The 21,608-nt window shown below is 56.1% G+C and overlaps 1 protein-coding gene across 1 annotated transcript; it reads right to left on the reverse strand.

The window, feature by feature from the left end:
* Positions 1 to 319: 319 nt before the first annotated feature.
* On the reverse strand, positions 320 to 21,555 carry TFAP2E (transcription factor AP-2 epsilon). Its single transcript, XM_032202379.1, has 7 exons — positions 21,529 to 21,555; positions 20,952 to 21,398; positions 20,580 to 20,631; positions 4,296 to 4,524; positions 3,938 to 4,056; positions 973 to 1,114; positions 320 to 608 (listed from the first exon to the last, which is right to left on the reverse strand). Exons 1-7 carry the CDS (start codon positions 21,553 to 21,555, stop codon positions 320 to 322), a joined length of 1,305 nt encoding a protein of 434 aa, XP_032058270.1.
* Between the last annotated feature and the right edge of the window lie 53 nt (positions 21,556 to 21,608).

A 21,608-nucleotide genomic window follows, 5' to 3' on the forward strand; every position in this document is an offset into this window, starting at 1 on the left:
AATAAAAAATGAAAAATTGCACATGACTTGGCTTCCTGCATCCACGATTTAAAAGAAAAAAAAAAAAAGGCAAAACCCAAAAGCCATAAAGCTGGCTTATTTTCTCATTCTCACTACGTCCATTAGAGTTGGTTTCTTCGTCTTAAATTCTTTAAATCTTTTCTCTCTTCTCTTTGTTCGCTTTACGAGTTTCATCCCGAGTTCAAATGTAGCAGTTCAGAAAAACGCTGCCCTGGGTCTTCGTCCCCCCGAGCAGCGTTTAACCTTCCTTTTGCTCCCAGGGAACGCTCCCGCCGGGCAGAGGGAGGGAGTCAGCGCGTTATTTCCGATGCTTCACTTCCTTTTCTGACGCTTTGGAGTCTCCAGCCGTGTGCCCGTTCCCCGTGCTGTTCATGAACATTTTATCCAGCCCCTTGAGGGACTCCACCAGGTAGTTCTGGAAGGCTGTGAGCGCCGCACAGATGGCCGGACCCCCAAAGCCGTGGGTTATCAAGCTGAAATGAGTCAAACAGCTCTGGACACCCGGCTCTAGGATGAGGGAGGGGCGGCTGTTCCCCAGCGGTGAGCGGTCCTGGGCTATCAAGTCTGCAAACTCTTTACAAATTTGCCTGCAAGAGAAAGGTTTGTGTTACTATAAATGCTGCTGGAAAGCTGCGGGGGTGTTTGGGGCTTCTTTTTCTGCTCCTTGCACAAGCTCCAGCCTGCAGAAAGCCCCTGCGTGCAGCCCAAAGGGCACGTCCAGCAGTGCCACGAGGTTCCCTGGGGTTAGGTTAACCTCTCCCGTGTAGGAACAAGCCCTTCAATCCATGCTAATTATTCATCTTTCTGCACGTTCTCCAGGTGTGGCTGTGCGCAGTTTATGAGGCCAGAAAAGGAAGCTTTCGGGGCAGAAGAGGAAGTTTTTGGGGCTAACGCCGCCCTTCCCTTGCAGGCTGCGTGTACCTGCCACGCCGTGGCCGGGTAAGTACTCACTTGGTAGCCAGCAGCATGTTTTTCCTGGTGTGGAGCTCGGTGGGGTCAGAGTGCTGTCGGCACAGGTACTCTGCTGCTGCTTTGGCTGGGAACTCCGTTTCGCACACGTAGCCGAAATCCCGGGCCAGGTGGACGGCTTCACCTACAAGCAGGACAGATTGACAAGCTGCATCAACACCTGTGTGAAAGGGAACATTTTTTATAGCAGCTTCAGACATCTCACTGACATGGCTCACGGGACTGCAGTGCTCTCCTTTCTCAATCACCACCCAAGAGCCCTCTCCACCTTTGGCTCTCGAGCTGGTGCAGAGACACCACTAAGAGTTTCTTGCACCCATCCGTAAAACAGGGAGTCCACACAGGTCCGACTGAACCATCACCACCTCTAAACAGAAGCTGGTCCCTTCTTTTGATAACTTAAAAGGCATCAAGCAGGTGGTGGCTGGCGTTGGGTTAGGATGTGTGGCTCACTAAGCTGCTCTCCTCCAAAAGAAAGAACAGCAGAGGTGGTTCTGACTTGGCCCCTTCCCTTGCTGTATCTCTCTCCCCACTTCTTCCAAAATTTCCTGCTGCCCTCTCCAAACTGAGCAAATCGTAGACTAGTCCTAGAATTTTAAACAGGCTGGAGGGTGCAAAGCAACCTTAGCCCTGTTACTGCCAGAAAAAAAACAAGGGTGTGAGGATGGAAGGAGCCGAAGGAAGGTGTTTACGTCCTCCCACAGCGAGCAGGGCCCTCGGGCTGGACGTGCAGGCAGCATATCCATCACCCCCTGGAAATGCCCACCCATTGATGAAATTGATCCATCTCCAGGCGTCCCCCTGGAAGTAATCAGAGCTGATGGCAATTGATCATGCCCAGCACCCGAAATCCTGGTCGGGCAGGCAGAGCTAATTTGACTTGCCCCCTGCTGCTCGCATGTATTAGGCCATCCATCCTGATAGCATTAACCTAGATCCCACCACAGCTTTCCCAGCTCCCAGAGCTGGCTCTGTGAAGCCGTGTCACGAGGAAAGTGTCTGTGCTTTCTACATACAGCTGATGCTTTCCACTTTCTTCTTCCAAAGAAGCGACGGATAAGGTAAACCTAGAGAATTGGAGCTGCAGTTGTTTGTATGTTAGGAAACAATCAAAACACACTGGCTGCTGAAAAACAGCTATTGTGGCAATAAAAAAGGACTGGATGTCCTCGTGGTGAGAGCCAAGGCTGGAGCCTGGATTTATTTCCTCCTATGAGTGTGTGGGAATGGCTCAATGTTTTAAAGGCAATTTTGATGCTGGCTTAGAGAGGCTTCAGCAGAGGGGACAAGTGGGCTTGGAGACAGGAGCCTGCATCCTGCCTGAACACATGCCTCTTTCTGAGAACTTGGGCATGCTTCTGAAGTTGAGATACAGCCTTACTGCCTGTCCAGACCCATGCTGGAGCTACCTGATGAGGCAGAGGCTCAAGAGAAGGCAAGAGTTCCCGAAGGAAGCTGTGCTACCTGCATGCTGCCCTTGTATTGCTCCCTGGAATCCCAAGACCCCACCCTCCCCCATCTATATGAACAGTTTTGGGTCTTCTGTGTAACAAAAAGTATATTATTAGCACTCAAAAAAAAAAAAAAAAAACACCTAGTATTTTTTAAAAATGAACAGACATTTGGGAAAACAGAGGGGAGAAAATATTAAAGCAAGGCAGCAAGCATCCAAGAAAATAAGTGCCTGGTGCATGGAGGGACAAGCCAGTTTCTGTGTGCTGGGTAATGACAAAGCACTGACACCTTCCTCTGCATGAAACATCTTCCAGTACCATAACACTTACGTGCAGGAGGAAATTATATCCATCAAGCACACATGGCGCCACTCTTTTATTTACTATGAGCTGGTAAGCAGCAACCAAAACATCGGCAGCCACCTGAAACCAAAATGTACATTTCTTCCTTCCTTTCTTTCTTTCACTCTTTTCTTTCTCCTCTTTTAATGGAAATCAGCCTTTCATTCAGCACAAACCAACTGCCCCCAGTAACAACCTCCGCCTAATGAAGCGGGTCATTTAATTTGCTGCCAACAATGGAAATGATTTTCTATTCAGAAACTGCAGGCAGCTGCCTCCAACACGCTGGGCTCGAGCACAATGGATTCCGGAGCTGGAAGGGAGTCGTAGCTGTCACTGCATTTGTTTGTGTCCCGTGCCCTTTTCTCCAAAGACCACATCGTCATTTCCATAGTGCGAAAAGTAGGAGGGGAGCAAACGACCAGGCGGCTCCGAGCACCTCAAGCTGCACAGCACCTTTGCTATAGCTGCTCTCAGCCCTTAGCACCATGGGCTGAGCCACCGCAAACTTTATCTCCACCTGCAAGCCCTCAGAGCCGCGTGGCATCTCCTCCGTGTCTCGTTTGTCCCCTGCTGTGCCAGCAGAGGAGAACCTGGCTCCCATATGGGGCATCTTTTAGGGGACACAAGGCATCAACCTGTGCTGTGCAGCCCCAACAGAACAGGTCGGTGCTGCCCAGGGACAGCCCAGCCCTTGGGCACGATCACAGCAGGCGATTTAGTGGCCCGAGAGGGCACGTGGTGCTACAGGACGACTGCCAGGCTGAAACCCCAGCAGCTTTATTCAGGCCTGTTTGAGTTTGGTTCCTCTGATCTTGATTAAGTTTTACCAAAACTAGTTCCCAGAAGTGGCTGGGAAATTTAGGCAGGGCCAAAAGGGAGCTTGCAGCTCTGATGTTCCACCCAGTTCAGGTCCTGTACACCTTTTCCAGCATGGGCTATGACTGGTCCGACAGAAATGTCTCAGTTTCAGAGGACAGACGTGTTTGAATCAGCAGGGAGACTTCCACAGGGATATTTCCAGTCTCGGTCGCAGTTAGTGGTGACCACTGCATACTTTGTTTTAAGTGTTCTCGGTTGTGGAAAGCTGCAAATGAAGGGTGTTGAAGTTTCGGCACTCCCGTCTTACGAGGGAGCGAAGAGGCTCTTACCTTCCACCAGCGAGGTCAGCAGGGTGACGTTTGCAGCTTTGCGCCTTCCCGCGGGTAGGTTTAGTCCGATTTTCTCTAGCCTTTCCCTTAAACACCGACCCCCGTTTTTTGATTTTGCCCTGAAGAGAAAGGAGGAAAAACAACTGTGATGTAATTAAGGTTTAAAATGATCATTATTCCAGTTTAAGCTTGTAGGTTGGAAGGGAAAGCAACAAAATCCTGTTCTCGGTAAGCCACACACCCCCAATTTCTCTTCTCCACTAACATGGGATGTAAACCCCGGTGCAGGACACCCAGCTGGCTTCGGAGGCATCCCCTGCACACAGCAGGGAGCTCCCGGGAGCGCCGTGCCCCTTACCTGCGCAGGACCCCGCCGAGGAGGGAGGCGTTGAGACACTCGGGGGGCGAGAGCCGTCTCTGCACCTCCCCGACCGTCACCTTGTACTTGGAGGTGGAGCTGAGCAGGGAGAGGCGGCCAGGCACCGAGCAGAAGACCTCGTTGGGATTCGTCACCCCTCCGATCAGGCCGTCTTTGTTCATGGACAGGGTGGGGATGGTGGTGCCGTTCGCCTTCGAGGGGATGGGCACTGGGAGACAAGGAGGGGAGAAAAGGGGAGACGGGGGCTGAGATGCCAGAGCTCGGGAAGCAGCTCGGTGGCTGCCGGCAGCTTTCTAGCAGCCAGCACGAGCGCTGCTAGCCGGAGGTGTAAGCGTGGCTGCCGGCGATAGCTCGGGTTCGTGTTCTCTTCAATGAAGGAAAAGAGAGAGGTGGGGTTGATGAAACTGAACTAAAAAAAAAAAAGAAAAAGAATGGAAGGAGCCCAGGCTCTGCTCTCGCCTGCTTTCCCACACCTCCCAGCTCTAGCGGAATTAATCCCGGGGTTTCGGGTTGGTCTCCTGGAAGGCTGAGGTCTGCCCACAGCATCGGGCTGTGCCTGCTGCCGTGTCCCCTGGTGTGGGTGGCAGCGAAGCGCTGGCCCTTCGCAGGGGTGCACGTTCCTCTCTCCTGGCCTGGGAAGCTGCTGCATCCCTCCAGCCTCCATCCCCAGGGCTCAGCTCCCACCTTCCTGCCCTGCAGAAAGCCAGGGAGGTGCCGGGAGGGCTGAGCACCGTGCCCGCAAACACCTGCCCGTAGGAACAGGGGAAAGGCTGCAGCTTTGGGATTAGCCCCACAACAAGCCGCAGCCCTAAAATCACATCAGGCCGGGCTGAAAGGAAGCTTGAGCCGATCGAATGCGATTAATCCAGCACAAACTTCCTTTTGCTCAATGGACAGGAGTCGGTTAGCAAAGAAATGAGGCAGGCAGTGGTGAACACAGCACCACGCTGGGCCCTGGCATGGCACCAGGCTGACACGGGCACGGTTTTCCCATACGTCACCCCACTGAGAAATGTTCTGAGACGCAGTAAAGGTTTATAGGTTCAAACTACAGCTGTTGCCCGTGCCAAATCTCTTCTGGCTTTTATGTTCTGAAATTAATCACCAATTTACCTCTGGAAAAAAAAAGCAAGTTTTCAAAGAATCCAAAGGGGACTGCAAACGCCGTCGCTCCAGATCATTTCAGCCCTGGCATTGCTTGTGGTGCCTTGGTAATGGAACAGCTCGCATTCGAGTAACGCAGCAGCGAATGCCAGGGTGAGATGTGGGTTTAATAAAGGAAATATGCATGCCCAAAATGAAACAGAAAACCCCCAAATTAATTGGGAAGGCTACGTAGACTGGACCTGTTAGTGGACTCTTACAATCAGCATATTGTAAATAGAGCTCAACAACTTGTTAGCGTGGCAATAAAAAGCAGCACATGGTACATAAAAATGGCTAATGTTGTAGGGCTGAGAGATGGATGGAAATGAGCTAAGGTACATTAAGTTCCCTCTAGCATGAAACGTGGGTAAAGTCAGGGGATTGAAGGGCAAGGTGCTGGAGTCGGTAACTGCGGGGCTGGCATGTGCCACGACTGTGGCTGGCTGAGGGATGTCAAGGGAGGAACAAACACAGGAACATCACCGCTGACGGAGGAAACCAGAGACATTTCCAGGAAGCAGTGACTTCAAAGTTTTCTCTCCCAGGCCCAGAACAGGTTATATTTGTCTCTAAATTACCCTTGAAATAAAAAGTCAGAGCATGTTTTACAAATACCCATGCAGTGCTGCGAAGGCGTGTGTCACGGTAGGGCCAGGCACCCCAGCACGTGTGGCTCCTGCTGCAGTGGAGCCACTCCATAACCAGACCCGTGGGGACCCCTGGGTTGCTTGCTGCACCAGGTATTTATCAGTGCCTGCAGTGCTCTGCATCCTTTATACACTCACACATCTGTGCATGCTTGGAGTCATGCAGTGGTGTTACCCGAGCCTGCATGCATGGCCGGGGACCTGCGGGCACACAGCGGGGACTGAGCAGTCATGCAGGAGAGGGGCTCATGCTGCACCACACGTTCCCATGAAATGTGGCAGCTGGGGAAGGAGGCAAACCTCGCTGGCACCAGCAGCAAACACCCGAACCTACGGAAAATTGGCCTGGAGATCAGCCAGGTGGCACAGCAGGCACGTGCTGCGAGAGGGTGGCCACGGGGACGGGACACCAGGCAGCACGGATGGGTTCTGGTGCACAGCAGGGTGATGGCAGGGGGACACGACACTTTGGAAACATACTGGCCTTTTTGGGGATGACCCTATGGTCAGACACAAATCCCCCTGGAGAGCTGTAACCCAGAGCCCTCCGTGGTGCAGGTGATGCCCTGAGCAGCCGGACCACCCTTGCTGTGTGCACCACGGAGCCACAGGAGCACCGGCACCGAGGCGCCCAGGCTGGACCGTGCGTATCAGCATCTCTCTTCTGCCTCGAGGCCAAGCTGAGAGCACGGCCCCATCGCCTTTGGCACGAGCATGCATGGATGGGACAAGGGCAGAGCTGGCAGCACGGCACACCAAATGGCAAGGGGGAACGGGGCGGGTGGCAGCCCAGCATCACGCAGGCGTTAGCAGCAGTGCTGGAAACCGAGCCCGGCCTCTTGAGTCCTGTAACAGTGCTTCAGCCATTAGACAGTGTTGCCTCAATACAACAAGAATAAACATAGCCACGTTCGCCATTAATTATTAATTATTGTTATTTGGCCTCACCTGCTGTTTGCCTGGTCTGATCTGCAGCTTGTTTGCCCATAAACATGCTGCAGGAGGGAGACAAGCTACCATTAAAGCCTGACAGCTTTGTTTCCTTGGCTTTGGGGGAACCAAAATTGTCTCTTGTCATCTGAGTAAACCAAAAGTCCCCCTCGATCTTCAGTTGCTGCTTTCCCGTTCCCGCAAGCAGCAGGTGATCGGAGCACCTGAGCCAGCCTGCAGACAAGAAGGAAGCATGAGACCGGTGCAGGCGCAGCACCCGGCGCAGCGCCCGAGCGCGCCTCCTGCCCCGGCGTCCTGCGGCTTCGGGCAGGAGCAGGGGACGCATCCAACCCACGGCGGGTGCATGCGGGAGGCTGAGCCCTGCGGGCAGCACCCCAGGGTGCCCGGCACGGCATCACCCCTAAGCTACGGTGCAGAAAAAGACACGGCTGGGGCAGGGAGGGGGTGCTCACCACTGTTTCTGGGCACCGCGCAGGCGGGATGTGAGGGGAAGCGCTCGGTGGTGCCGCCGTCTCCGAGAGGGGTCGCGGGGCAAAGCAAGGAGCTGAGCCCCCCGGGGGGTTTGCAGGCGGCACAGCTGGGAGCAGAAATGTCACATTGGTGTCACCGCACTGGATGCCCCCTCTAAGGTCTCCTGGGGTTGGGCCATGGAGATACCTGCCCTGGGCTCCAGGGACATCGCTCTTCCCTCTGGTCCCCATCACCACATGTGACCGGTCCCTGAAGCAGGCAGGTACCAGCTTCTGGCTCGGGCAGGCTGAGAGCACACCCACAGCCACAGAGGATGGAGTTTGGGACAGAAACGTGCCCCACAGGCTGCTCGATCCTACAGGGACGGGCCCACGCATCACACACAGACCAGCAAGGGAGGACTTGGGTGCTTGTGCCCCATCCATGGGAGTGCCACATGCTTGGCCCCCTCCAAGGGGCAGCTTGGGCACAGCTGAGCCCACCCCATCCCACCCGGGGCTTGGTTTTCAACAAGAAATGTTCAAATGTGTTGGGTTTTTGATAAAACGAGCCGCTGACTTGCCAGCGGGGTTGTTGCAGCCCAGGGAGCTGGGGAAGAAACCGAGAGCCAGGGGTGAGTTACGAGAGAGCCACAGGGACTTGTCTGCATGGGAGAAAGGAGGAAAAAATCCTTCTGCTCCCCAAAACCCCTGGGTCATTGAGGCTGGGCTGCTGCCCTGCATCCCCTTAAGCTTTGCTCGTCCTTTCCTGTAGCCACAGGTCTCTCCGCTCTCCATGGGAGGGTTTTTATTCTGCGTGTTGCTTAGCTCAGATTTAGGCTGTTCCTTCTAACCCAACAAATCCAAAAGGTCTTGCCCCCTGCTGCTGACCCTCAGCTCCTTACACGGAGGGGAGCTCAGCTGCTGGGGTCCCCCGACAAAGCCCCAGCGCCGCGCTTCACCCCAGTGAGCGCCCCGGACTGGGAATGCTGCTGCCGGGCTGGGGAGTGACAGAGCTGCAAGAAAACACTGCTGGGCTGTGCAGGAGCATCCCAGGGATCCAACCAGGAGGGAAAAACTGAGTTTGAAACACGGCTGTGCTGACAGGACCCTTTCCCCAAGACCTCAAAGAGTTTCCCGCGGCTAATCCCCAGCCCGGCGCTGATCCAGGACCTGCTGCTTGAGTCATTGCCTCGCTCCCGGTGCCTCGGTGAGCTGGCTAATTACTGCAGCCGGGGAAAACTGAGGCACAGAACAAGTTAAATCATTTACCAAAGAGCAGGCATACGAGCACGATCTGAATGCACGCATTTCTGGTCTGTGGGAATGCTTTTATAAGCAATCCGGGCTTTATGACACTTCCTAAAAGTTGGGCAATAGCTACAGAAAGCTGATTAGGTATGTCCCGGTATGTCCCCTGCTTCCATAGCACCCAAATCTTTTAAATGCCCTGGAATAATGCTGTGTTTGCCACTGCATCCTCTTGTCTCACGGTGCCCTCGCATTTTGAAGTCTGCTGTTGAGGACGTCCCAGTGCCAATAAAAGGTGTAGGAGTTCTTGCCGAACGTGGGAAGGGAAACGATCCTAATTTCTTCTGTGGATGGCCACAAGAAGCATTCCCACGAGGCTCACCACCTCGCTGCCTCCTTTCAGGTTGCAGGGGAGGTGCCACTTGCTCTGCATTGCGTGCACATCGCAGCGTGGCACTGGCCCTGCCGCAGCTCCGTGGGTAGACACGGCTTTGTCTTCCCTTCAAGCCCAAACAGCTTCTGATCTCCTGTCAGAGAGGCTTTTTTTATTTTTGTGCTGACTTGTTTCTAGTTTGTCTTTTAAGCACCCTTTGGGTGTAGCAGGCAGCGGCGATGAAACTCACACAGCTCAATTTGCTGTGGCGTGAAAACTCCTGATTCAGAGAGAGCGATTTCAGGGTAGCTCCTGGTTTCCAAGCACAGGGAAGGCTTCGTCCCTTCTCTTGCTGGGTGCATCCCGCTGCCCTGCAGTTGCCCTCCAGCCTCCTCTGCAGCCAAGGAGTCTCTCTGTGGCACCCACGGGTCACCTCCACAGCTGGGGCTCCACCGTCTCCATGAGCAAAAAGGAGATACCAACATCTACCTGGGACGGATGCTGGGATACACAATTAACACTGGCCAAGTGACCCCTGGGTGGAAGATTTCTCCTGACAAGAAGCCCTGGGGTGGGAAATGCAGCCAGCAAGAGGTGGTCCAGTGCCTGAGCACAGGACGTGGTGATGCTTCTTGGAGTAGGAAGGCAAGCACTATGGGCACAAGGCCCCAGCAGCTCCAGGGATGTAACTGGGGGCCAGCTCTGGCTGAGGTGTCCTGGGAGGAAGTTTCTGACAGTTCTGGTCTGGTTTGCAGAGGTGGGTCCTGTGGCTTTATCATTCCAGGTACAAAGAGGAAGGAGCAAAAGCAGCACGCTCTTCAGGGGCTTTTACCCAAGGAGCCCGAATTCCCTGCCTTTCCCTGGGGAGTTTGTGCCCAGCCAGACCCACAGCCTCATGTTCTGCTGCCTGCTCACCCCTCTCCTTCCCATCCACATTAACAAACTGAAACTACATCCCAACTCCTGAAAATGGCCACTTTTACCTGCAGACAGCCCCTTCCCACCCCATGCAGGGTCTGTGCCCGTGGGGACATCACCGGTCCCGCGGCTGCTCCGTGCCCCTACACCGATGCTGACTGCACCCCGCCAGCTTTTTTTGTTTTAAGGGAAAAGAGATTTTACCCACAAAAAGAGAAAAAAAAAAATGAAATACTGACTCATTCCCATTTGAGAAATGTGCTGTCTGCTTGCGAAATAGTTTGTAAGCAGGAGAATTTGTGGCGCTTGGAAATCAGATTGCTTTTCGCGCTATTATTTGCCCGGTTCCATTTCCAGCCAAAGCTCGGGGTGCTGTGAGGGGAAAAACAAGTCCAGAGGGAACATGCAAATCGCTGCCGTCTGACAAGGCTGTTGTCTTCCTTCCCGGGGTACATTACAGGTAAATCCTCCTCCTGAATCCCTGGATGTTGGCGCTTTTGTTGCGACACCTCTTTTAAAGGCGGGAGCGTGCTGGAGCTTAGATCTCATTTTAAAGCGCTATCAGGTAATGTCTCGGGAGCCCACCTTGTAACTCAATTTCACATCTCCAGCCCCAAAAGCATCTCAGCACCGCAGGACAGCTCCGTGCCAGGGACGCCAGCACCCCACGAACCAATTTTGGCTGCTCCTCGTTGCAGTTTCTGGCGTTTTGCCTCCCTGCCTCTCGCCGGCAGCAGGCGAGCCACGGGCATCGGTGCCCGGGGATGGCACTGAGAGCCCAGCCCAAATTTCAGTTCCCTGCGGCTCTGCCCAGCTCCAGGCGGTGTGGGGAAGCCTTGGCTGGCTGGGAAGCTGTGCTGGTGGGCAGCCCCTGATGAAAGGTGCTTCAAAAAAGGCACAGGGTTAGCGCCGTCTTTCAGGAAGAGCGCTCGGCGAACTCATCTAGCCTTACTTTGAATGTCTCTGATGTAAATTATCCGACCGAGATACATACATAAAGAAGTGGCTGCGTGTGGGTGTGAGCCAGAGGCGACTGCTCCTGCCGTGGCTTTAAAAGCCCTGTTTCGGCGAGGAGGTGCTGCAGAGTTCAGCTTCTTCAATTTCCTGGTGCTTCAGCGCAGAGGTATTTATTGATGGTCCGGGGAAGGAGGTCAGTGCCATCAGCTATATTTCAAGCCCGCAGTCTGTAATTATCCTTTCTTCCCAGAGGGGATTATACAGGTATTTTCTTTATCTTGAATGCACAACCCGAATCGAGTCCCCATGTCAAAGGGAGCCTCTCTAGGAAACGCTGTAATCGGCTCAAAGGCCTTTTCAAATGGAAGGATGGAAAGAATCTTGTTTTTTATCTCGGGGCTTTGCAGATTGCTCGGCCCCGATAGGGAAATGGGGCTGGGACCCTCGAGAGGTGAGGGAGCAGAGGTGCAAGTCAGCAGCCCCAAACCATTCCCACGAGAAAGGTAATCAGGAGAGGTCCCATGCCTATGCAAAGCTGCCCCACTTAACATTTTGTTTCCAATGCAAATCAATACATTAAGTTACGAACTAAATTTTAAGGTGCCGTGTGATATAAACTGCGATTTTTCTTTCTGTTACAGCCACTGAAGTGCCTGCTGTCTCTCACCGGGCACTTGTCTGTTTCTGGGGAGTTTCAGGCTGGATTGAGGAGGTTCAGCCTCCCTGGGGCTGGTTCAGCATCTCCATTAAAGACAGCACCTGGTTACACATCTTTAAAGAAACAGCCAATCCACAGAATAACCAAAATTATTCACACACACCTTTGCAAAAGCACCTTCAGGACTGGGGAGGGGATTAGTAACCGATTTGCAATTAATTATTCCAGCTCTTGCATTTCCCTGCTTTGCCATTTAGGCACAACTCAAGCTCAGATGCACTTGTTCAGAATCTTTCATGAATTTGGGAAGAGATCACAGTTTGTTGGGAGTGCCACAAGTTTCCCTGCTGGGCTTGGATTTGGGGACTGCGTCGTGCTGTCGGGGGAGCCCCAGCAAGCACCTGAGGAAGCAGCCTGGATAAAAACCTCAGGAAGCAGCATTAAAGATTAAAAATCCTCCTAACTCATCAAATCCAAGTGCCCCAAGCTTCCCAGAAATTAATGAAAAAGGATTTGGATGCTGCTTCTGAATGCTGAAACTTACTTGCAGATATTTTCTGCCCATGTTTTCTGTTGTTCACCGGCAGAAGTGCTCTGGCAGTGCCATGCCCTGACCCCTCCTGCACCTCTCCCTGCCACATTTACAACATGAAAAGTCAGTGCAGGGATTCAGATTATTTCACTTCCCCTCCCAATTCCGTATTTTTTTTCTGAATTTCCAGCTAAGCTCTTTGCCACCTGAGCAAGAAAAACAACTATTTAAAATTTGGTTCAATTATTAACTGCTCTGGCCAGATCTAAGACTCTGCCTCTTTTTGTATAGAAAAAGCACGTTTCACATCACAGAAATTACAAAGGTATCGGGTAGGCAGGAAAAAGAACTGGGAGGCTGGAGAGCTGTAGGATTTAAGTGAGAGGAACTGGAAATCTGCACGGCTCCATGCAGCCGACAAAGAAAGTTTCTCATCAAACGTCGCCCCAGCAGCGATCGCTCCCGCCTGCGCCCACTGCACCGCTCTGCCCCATAGCGTTCGGCATCACAGGTTTATTCATTTAGCTGCACAAACTCCCATTACATTTTGGCAACCGGTATATGGGATCTTTATGTGTTTAAACAGTATAATCCATTTTACAGTAACATGCTTGAGAGGTTTTCCCTGTATTCCCTATAGGAGCGCCTGAATTTGTGTGGCTTGGATCTACATAATCTAAAAAGGGAGAACAAAGATGCTGTGTCTCTTGCAAACGGCGGTGGATCCTGCGTAAGCCATGGTAATGTTGCTATCAATTTGTTAAAATGTATTTAGATTATTGAGGGGCATAAGACCCTTCAGCAAAGATTAGACATGAATAATAATAGGAAAATACTTCTCATACGGAACTCGCTGCCAATCCGCGGAGCATTTGGGGAGGTTTCCATTTGATTCCCAGAGCGCAGCAGCGCACAGAGGTCAGTTCACCTGCCCTTTTGGAGTCACCGGCTCACCTGGGGAGAGCTTTTGGGGGAGACACCACTTTGTGGTGTCACAGTGAAGCTGCTTTTACCTGCCCTGCTCAGGGATGCCCTGGGATCTGTAAAGCCATGCACTGGTGGCAGGTTGGGCCAAGTGACCGCATTGCAGCAACGTCGCTCCCGGGTGCCAGGACACGGCGTGGGGACACGTGTGTCAAGAGCCCTCTGCAGCAGTACGGGGACTACGACAGTGCCAGGGGGACCCAGGGGAAGGAGCAACACCAGAATCCTGCAGGGAAAACAGCTTCTGGCCACAGAAACGGCAGCAGGAGGAATCGAGCTGGCCATCGGGACGGCACACATCCATACCCAGGCTGCTGCAGTGCAGCCTTACGGTGCCTGCAAAGCCTCTGATGTTTCTCCAACAATTGCCCCAACCCTTGCTAGCCTGGATCTGCTTGAGCTGGGTGCTTGGAGCAACCTGGACACCTGTGCTCAGATCCCCCACTCACACCCCATCAGCCCCAAGACTTCAGCCCCACTCTGTCCCGGTGCGCGCCCCGGGGATGCGCCATCCCCACGCAGCCACCTTGAAGGGGACAGCACCAGGGACACGGCTCCTGTCCAACCAGTCCGGAGGGAACAGGGCCTGACCCGACCCCTCGCTGCCTGGCGCCTCGGCACTCGGGTGACTGATGCCAGATAAATGCCTGAGATAGAGGGCGGGGAGCCTTGGCCCCACTGGAATCCCAAGCACGCACCACGGACACTGCGGGAGCTGGGGAAGGTGAACCCGCACGCAGCTCCCCTCGTCCAGCTCCGGAGCCGCTGGCACAACCAAACGCTGCTGTATTTGATTGCAGAGGGTGGTTTGGGCTCATTTCTAGCAATTCTTCCTCATTCCCTACTGCTTCTCTGCTCTTCTCCTAGGAGCCCCAACATTTAACCTCTCCCTGAACCAAAGGCGATACCTGGACAGGGCAGAACTGGGCATGGAACAGGGCACGGAGCTGAGAGCCGAGCATGCAGCAGCTCCAAGCATTATATCCACACTTGCTAATTAGTTCCTCCATTAAGAATTAAAATAAACAAACACATGGAAGGACAGCAAGAATGAGTAATTCCCTAGGATCACACAGGAAAGGGTGGGATGATTTAGTGGTTACGGCACTAGTCTGGGACTTCAGAGAACCTCGTTTAGGCTCTTTAACTAATTAAGGCAGATTGCGCGCATTTTTTTTCCTGAGATCACATATCTCAGAACATTACTAAACAGGGAGGAATGGGCTGCCTTGGCCTCTGCTCCACCGTGGTTGTGGCGTGACCCCAGGCACGTCCCCGGCTGGCGGCACGGAGCCGGTCCCATGGGTCTGTGGCACCGTGGGTCTGTCCCACCGTGCCCCGTGGGCCGGTGTCCCGTGGGTGCTGGCCGGGCGCGTGCCTCCTGCACGGCCCCGGCTGCAGACCGAGGATCTCAGCACCACCTCCTCCGTGGGGTGTGCGTCACCGGGCCTGGCTTCCCAGCCAAGCAGCGCCCGGGCGGTGGCTTTTTGGAGCACGTTGCGAGCTGGAGGCATCTGCACCGTGGCTGGAGGGCTACGGGAATGGGAGCTGCTGAGCCCAGCAGCCAAAATGGGTGTTGGGGGGTCTTTGCCTGTCTCCCCCCAGAGTCTCATTGCTGTGGGACTGGGGGGACGCCCTGCTCTGGCCTCAGGCAGCATGCACAGCAGGCAGGAAGAGAAGATCCATAGGGTGAGACAAGCAGAAAGGGCTGGATCGCGATATTTGGGGTGCTGGGCACAAACCGGAGCACAGGAAGAGGTCGCCTTGGTCTTGGCTAGGACCAGCAACCTGAGCAAGGAGCAGAAAATCTTGATATTGCACTAAAACACCCCCGGGGAAGACCTTCCCAGAGGCACTGAGTTTTCCCCAGCGAAGCAGCTGGCGACTGACCGCGTCCCTGCCCAAAAGCAGCTCATGCGTGACCGACTACTGCCGTGTGCCACCGGCTCCCGAGGGCCCCTTGGCCCCTGAGCATGCCCGGCGGCTGCATCCTGCCCACCCTGACAAGCAGGGGCTGCAGCACCCGAGCTCGAGGCAAGCACTCGGGCTGCCAAAACATCCCGCAGCCCCCACAGCCGAGGCGTGCAGGAATCGCTCCTCCAGGGCCAGCCCAGCGCGGCGCCGTCCCATGGGGAAACCGCACCTGGAGTCCGGCTCCTCTTGGTTTGACTCCCCAGCCACATGCCAATAAAGCAACCCAAGCTGGCTTTTCTGAACCTACCCTTTCAGAGCTGCTCTTTACTTCCAACAAAGAAAAAAAAAAAAAAAAAAACTCATTTAGAAGCATCTAATTAAACAGTAAGTCATGACAAGGTACATGAAACTTGGAGATAACGCATGCCTGGGAGGCACCGGGAAGGTTGAGACAAAGCCCAGCGCCTCCACCGGTACCCGAGCGTGTTATCTCGCATGAACACACACCTGGTTTTATCCTGGTGCAATTATAGGACATTAAAAATATAATTTTAATGGAGGAACGGTGATCTGGCCGCAGTTCAGAGTGAAAACTTTCTTTCAAGTTTCTCTGTTTGATTAGCCGGGGCTCCTGCAGCGCGCGCATGTGTGCGCGAGGGAGCAGAGCCCGTGTCTGGGGGTGCGGCGGCGTTTTGATGAGCACCGCACCGCGCCGGCTGCGCGAGGGCTTGTCGAAACTTTAAAGCCTTTGCGAGCGGAGCTGAGGAAGGCAGCAAAGCCTCCCTCAAGCCCCGGCTTGTCCCGGGTGAGCCCCTTTTCCCACTCAGGACAACTCCCCCAGCAGATAAAGCTGCGGCGAGCAGGGGAGCTCTGCCAGCTCGGCGGGAGAAGCCCGAGCTCAGCACCGTACGTCTGACTGCCGTCCAAGCGCCTCCACCCACATTTTGTGGACAGCCTTATAAAAGACAAGTCTTCGCAGCCCCAGGTGTTTTATAGGATGACCTCATTTATTACCTTTCTCATCGCAGGAAATGATGTTTATCTAATCTGCTGCAAGTATCGTTCTTTGGGGAGGTTTTGTGTTGTTTTTTTTTTTTTTTTTTTCCCCTGCCACATCTGGCTTCACGCGACATTTCTTACAGCTCGGTTCTGCCCCGTGCCGAAGCGGAGGAGAAGCAGCATCGGTCCCACCAGCCCTGAGCCCACACCAAACCCCGTCCCTCTGGCAGCCCCACGGCGAGACCTGGCTTCAAAACCTGCCATAGCGAGTGGATCTAAGGAGCTCGGCCTTAGTCTCCCTCCTCTGCTGCATTCTTTAGGAGTGACAGCCACTTCTTGCAGTATTTCTAAATGTGGGCTCGGAGCACTCCGAGGCACAGCTTTCCATCTGTCCGTCCAGCATCCAGCCAAACAGGTCCGCATTCCTGAGCAGAAACGCTAGCACTGCCACTCCGGAGCAGCTAAAAAGCCTCGGATGGAAATTTAAACGAGTCACAAACACGAGGGAGAGCGCGGCGGCCAAACCCTGCTGCTTCAAAGAGAAGCCAGAGGAGCCAGGTCCCCATCGGCCAGGCAGCACCCGTGGGTGCCCGCACGTGCCCGTGTTGGCTGCGCCCTGCTCCGTTGGTGCTCCGGGAGCAGTTTCCCTGCGAGCAGGGTGCAGGGCGTTGGGATTTTCTCTGCTCCCACTGCTCGCAGGGCCCCGTCTTGCCCCAGACCACCGGTCTCCATGCTCTGGCATCATCACTAGCAGGACCCAGGGTGCGCTTTGGTGCTGGGGAGAGGGATTTTTGTTTTCCTTCCCAAAAGGAGGCTCTTCTGCTGAGCCTGGAAGGATGTCAAAGCGATGAAATCCCTCTTTATTTTATGACCAAGCTGCGGGGTTGGTTTCTTTTTTTTTTTTCGCTAAGAAGCGCAGTGGCGTAATGCTTGATTTCATAAATGGAAAATCCCTCTCTGCTCTCTCACACCAGGGCAGAAGCTGCACCAGGAGCTCCGGCGGCGGCTGGGGGCTTGCGGGTGGGTTCTCCCGTGCTGCAGTTTGTCTGTGGGGTTTTGCACCGGGACATGAGCAGCTGGCCCGGGCCTCTAACCACAGGGGCAGCAGGTGAACGCAGCAGAAAACGCCTCCAGCAGCCAGAGCCCGCAGCAGCCGGAGCCCCGGACCAAACTTTTTTCCGAGCTCGTTATAATGTTTTCAAGCCCAGGATAGTCCTGCTCTTACATAAATGCTTGGGGGGGGTGGGGGGAAGGAAAACCAAAACAAACCAACACCCACCAAAAAAAAAAAAAAAAAAAGAAAAAAGAAGAAAAAGGCAGAAAAACATTTCTGAAATACTTTTAAAAAAAGAGGGAGAAAAAACAAATGCACACACAAAAGATAATCAAAAAATCTCCACCGCCCCACGCAGGATTTTACCCAATTAATTCCCAAACCAAACTATGGGTTTGCCGTTTGCTGTCCCAGTGCTGGGGGCAGCTCACCCCATATTTTTTAGGATCCCAAAGCCCCCACTGTGGGGCTCCTGTCCCAGTGGCAGTGCTTGGTTTTTGCCGGCATCGCCAGATCTCTCCCCGTGCCCCCAGTGTCCCCTGCAGGAGGCCGGGGGGCACAAATCGGGTCCCCGGGCACCGAGCGCTCCCCACTCGCCCACGGGCACTGCCCCCGGTAATGGGGCCACCAGGGGGGCTTCAGGGACCGGGGGCAGGGGGGGACACATTTCGTTGAAGCAGGACCATGGCAGCTCGGCAGCTCGTTACGGCGAGATTTATCTGCCTGCACACGCACGGCTTTAGGTCGGGTTTCTGTCCCAGGGCCGTACGGGGAGGAATTCAAGGATTAAGCAGCCCGGGATTTGAGATCTCGGCGTGATTTATGATAAAAACGTCTTTTTTTTTCCACCATTCCCCCAGCTTGGGAAAGGGAGAAGTGTACCGAGAGGTGCCCGCTGTCCTCCCTGCCTGCCCAGCTGCGAGGCTCGGGCTTTGCCCCTGGTTTATTTTTTTTTATTTTCTTAATTTATTTATTTTTTTCCAAGGGGGCAATTCCCGATGGCCACGGTGCCCGGGGCCACAGCTCGGGGCAGACACAGCCAGCCCAAACAGCCCCGCTCTTCACTCAAAACTAAATTAAAGAAATCAGGCTGAGGATTAATTAATCCTCCCGCTCCGAGCACGGGGCTGCGGCGCTCGCAGCTCCTGAGCGCGGCTCCTGCGCGCAGCGGTGCCCTGGAAAACGGAGCAAAACCCCCGGTCCTGGGGGGGCCGAGGCGCTCAGCACCACTCCCGACCCCTCCCGGACCCCTCTACGGCTGCAGCCGCCGTTATTCCCGAGCTTTCCTTCGGGCTCCTCACTCACTCCTCACTCCAGTTTTTGGGACATCGCTCCCAGAGCAGCCTGGCTGGGGAAGGGGGGGTGCAGACATCGAAATTTCAGCCGGGGGAGGCACGGGGAGGCCGGGCAGGGCTCGCTCCGGGGGGGTTGTGGAGCGTGGTCCCGGGCACCGGTGCAGGATGCGGCCCCGCACCGGGCCGGGGGTCCCCGCGCTGCCGCCCCGCTGCGGGACCCCCCCCGCTCGCCACCGCCTCCCCGACCGTGCCGTGGCTCTGTCGGGGTCGCCGCTGGAGGCTGCGGGGAAAAGGAGCCGGGATCCCAAAAAATAATTCGGTTTTTGATGCGCTGAGCTCCCGTGGAGAGACGGGGAAACCCTGGCGGGACATGGCCCGAAGGCTGCAACCGAAATCTGATTGTTCTCCAAAACGCGCTTTATGTTTTGATTCAAACACGGCAGGCAGAAAAAAATAAAATAATAATAATAATTAAAAAAAAAAAAAAAAAAAAAAAGACCGGGAAAGACGAAGTATCCGCAGGCACAGAAGCTGCAGACGGCTGTACCACAACGCCCTACTTTTCAGCCGGGGTTATTTTCTATTTTCTATTTTCTTTTGTTGTTTTTTCTTTCGAAAGAGGGAGCCTACAGGACCTTTAGGTACAAATCTGGCACAACAGATTCCCCGCAACAACAATTCCTCCCGACGAAAGAGGGAAAATTTCTAATTAATCGCACGTTTCGAAAAACGGCTGGGTAATAAAATAATATTAAAACGAGACTATAATTTCAGCCGGACCCGCAGCCAAAGGCTCCCACCGAGACGCGTTTCTAAACGGGAATTTAATGCTGCCGGCACCCCAAAAAGCAGCCGCCCGGCGAGCACATCGGCGGCACGGCAGAGCACGCTGCAGCTTGTTGCGACCATCCCTCCTGCGAGGAGATTTGTTGAAATGCCTCTCGTGTGCTCTAATTAAAGCGCAAATAATTACCGCCCTGAACGCTCCGCCGAAACGCCGTGGGATGGAGCTGGGCGCACGGACCGGCAGCTCTCACCCAAACGGGGCCGCAACGCACCGGGAGAGCTTCTCCCCCGGTCCCAGGCCGGTCCCGGGAAATCTGCAGCCACCGGGCAAGGGGAAACGTCCCCGAGCCGAGCCGAGCCGGGCCGGGTCCCCCTGCCCCGGGCCACTCGCCCCCGGCACCCGGCGACCCCGCACCGCGCCGGGGCGAGCGGCTGCGGCTCCGTTTGCCCGCCCGTGCTCGGGTCCTGAGCAGGGGGGCAGCCGCTGAACCCGTCCCTTTCACCCCCCTAATTTTGTAAAAAAATCCCCGAGAGCGTTTCCCGATGGCTTTGCCCCACTTATTTGCCCTGCCCGTTCCATTCGCCGCACGAATCGCTCGTGTCCCCCTCCTGCTCCCAGCAACTCCCCGGCGGAATTTTTGTTAGAAAATAAAATATATCGGGCGGAGGGGAGCTTATAAAATACATCGGGAGGGGAGGAAGGAGCTGGTTCCGACCGTGGGGTTTCGCGTGGAAGCCCCGGAACACGTCGGGGAGAAGAAGCGATAAATTCGGGGAGGTTGGCACCGGGGGGAGCCTGTCCGCGGAGCCGCTTCCCCGCTCCGGTCCCGGAGCCTCGGCAGCACAAAACCGACCTCGGCCCCGTTTTGTCCTTCCCGGGTCGAGCCCCGCTCCGCCGTGCCCGCGCTGCGCGGCCTCGGGGCGCCGGAGCTGCCGTCGAGCCCCTTTGAGACCCCCTCGGGGCTTCCCCCGCCAACCACCCTCGTCCCCCTGGGGCTCTCCCGTAGCTGGGGCTGCCCGGCCGAGCCCCTCGGTTTCCCGGTACCGGGAGGGAGAAGCGGCCCCGGTTCGGCCCGACGGATCGCGGCCAGCCCCGGACAAACGGCCAGAGCCACCCGCCGGGCCCCACCGCTTTCGTTTCGCCCCCGCCGAGGCTCCGAGCGGCACCGGAGCCGGGCACGGCAGGGACCCCGCGCCCGTTCCTCGCCGCCCCGGAGCTGCCCGGTCCCGGCACCGTCCCGGGGGAAAAAAAAAATAAATAAAAAAAATAAAATAAAACCGACGTTGGGGAGCCCCGAGGGCAGGAGCAGGGCCCGGGGGCGCGTCCCGCGGTGCCGCCGCGCTCTTACCTTTCTTGATCACGGACTGATCGAGCAGGTTCATCCCGCCGTCGTCCACGGCCTGAAAGCACCAAACCAGAGCCGTCAGCCGAGGGGGGGAGAGCGGCGGGACCCGGTACTCCCGGTGCTCCCGGTGCTCCCGGTGTTCCCGGGGCCGGCGGCGAGCAGGAACCGCTGGGACACGGACGGGCGGCCCCGGGAGCGCAGCGGAGCCGCGGCCTCACCCTCTCCATCGCCGCGTCCCGGTGGCTCCTTCCCGGGAACGGGGCGCCCCGGGGGGACGAACGCCCCGCGGCACCCCAAAGCGCCCCGTGCGCCCCCTTTCCCCAAACCACCCCGGCCTCCCCCCTTTGCCCGGCCTCCCCCCGGTCGCCCCGGTACCTGGATATCCTCGAGGCCGTGGTGGCCGAGGCCGTGGAGGCCCAGCGGGCCGTCGGGGAGGCCGTGGCCGCCGTCGGGGAGGCCGTGGAGAAGCCGGGGCACGGCGGGGTACTCCCGGCGGGGGTCGAGCCCCAGAGCCCGGTGGGTTTGAGCCAAAAGCCCGGCGTCGTCTTGCCGGGAGCGCTGGGGGGGCCAGGCGGGCTGTTGGTGCTGGTGCAGGGGGCTGAGAGCCGCGTAGGGGTCGGCGAGGTGCGGGTAGCCGGGCTCCTGGCCCTGCGGGTAGGGCAGCGGAGGCTGCGGGTACGGCGGGGGGAAATAGGGCGGCTGGAAATCGGCGGCGGGCGTGTGGCAGAGCGGCGGAGCCGAGCCGTAGGGAGCTTGGTTGAGAGCGGGGAGCTGCGGCAGGCGGGCCCCGGCCGGTGCCCCGGGGAGCCCCTCGGCGCGGTCCTGCGGCGGCGGAGACAGCGGCGGTGAGGACGGTGCCGACCCCCCCCGTCGGGTGCGGATCCCCCCCCCACCACCTCCCGGCCCCGAATCCCGACCCCGGCCCCGGTTTGCGGCCCCGTCCCGCACTCACCATGCCCGGGTAGCTGTGCACCAGCATCTGTGCGGGCCCGCGGCGAGCCCCGGGCGGGCCGGGCCCCGGGGGCGCCCCCG

The sequence above is a fragment of the Aythya fuligula genome, chromosome 23 (genome assembly GCF_009819795.1).
Source record: "Aythya fuligula isolate bAytFul2 chromosome 23, bAytFul2.pri, whole genome shotgun sequence".
In the NCBI taxonomy this organism is placed as follows: domain Eukaryota; kingdom Metazoa; phylum Chordata; class Aves; order Anseriformes; family Anatidae; genus Aythya; species Aythya fuligula.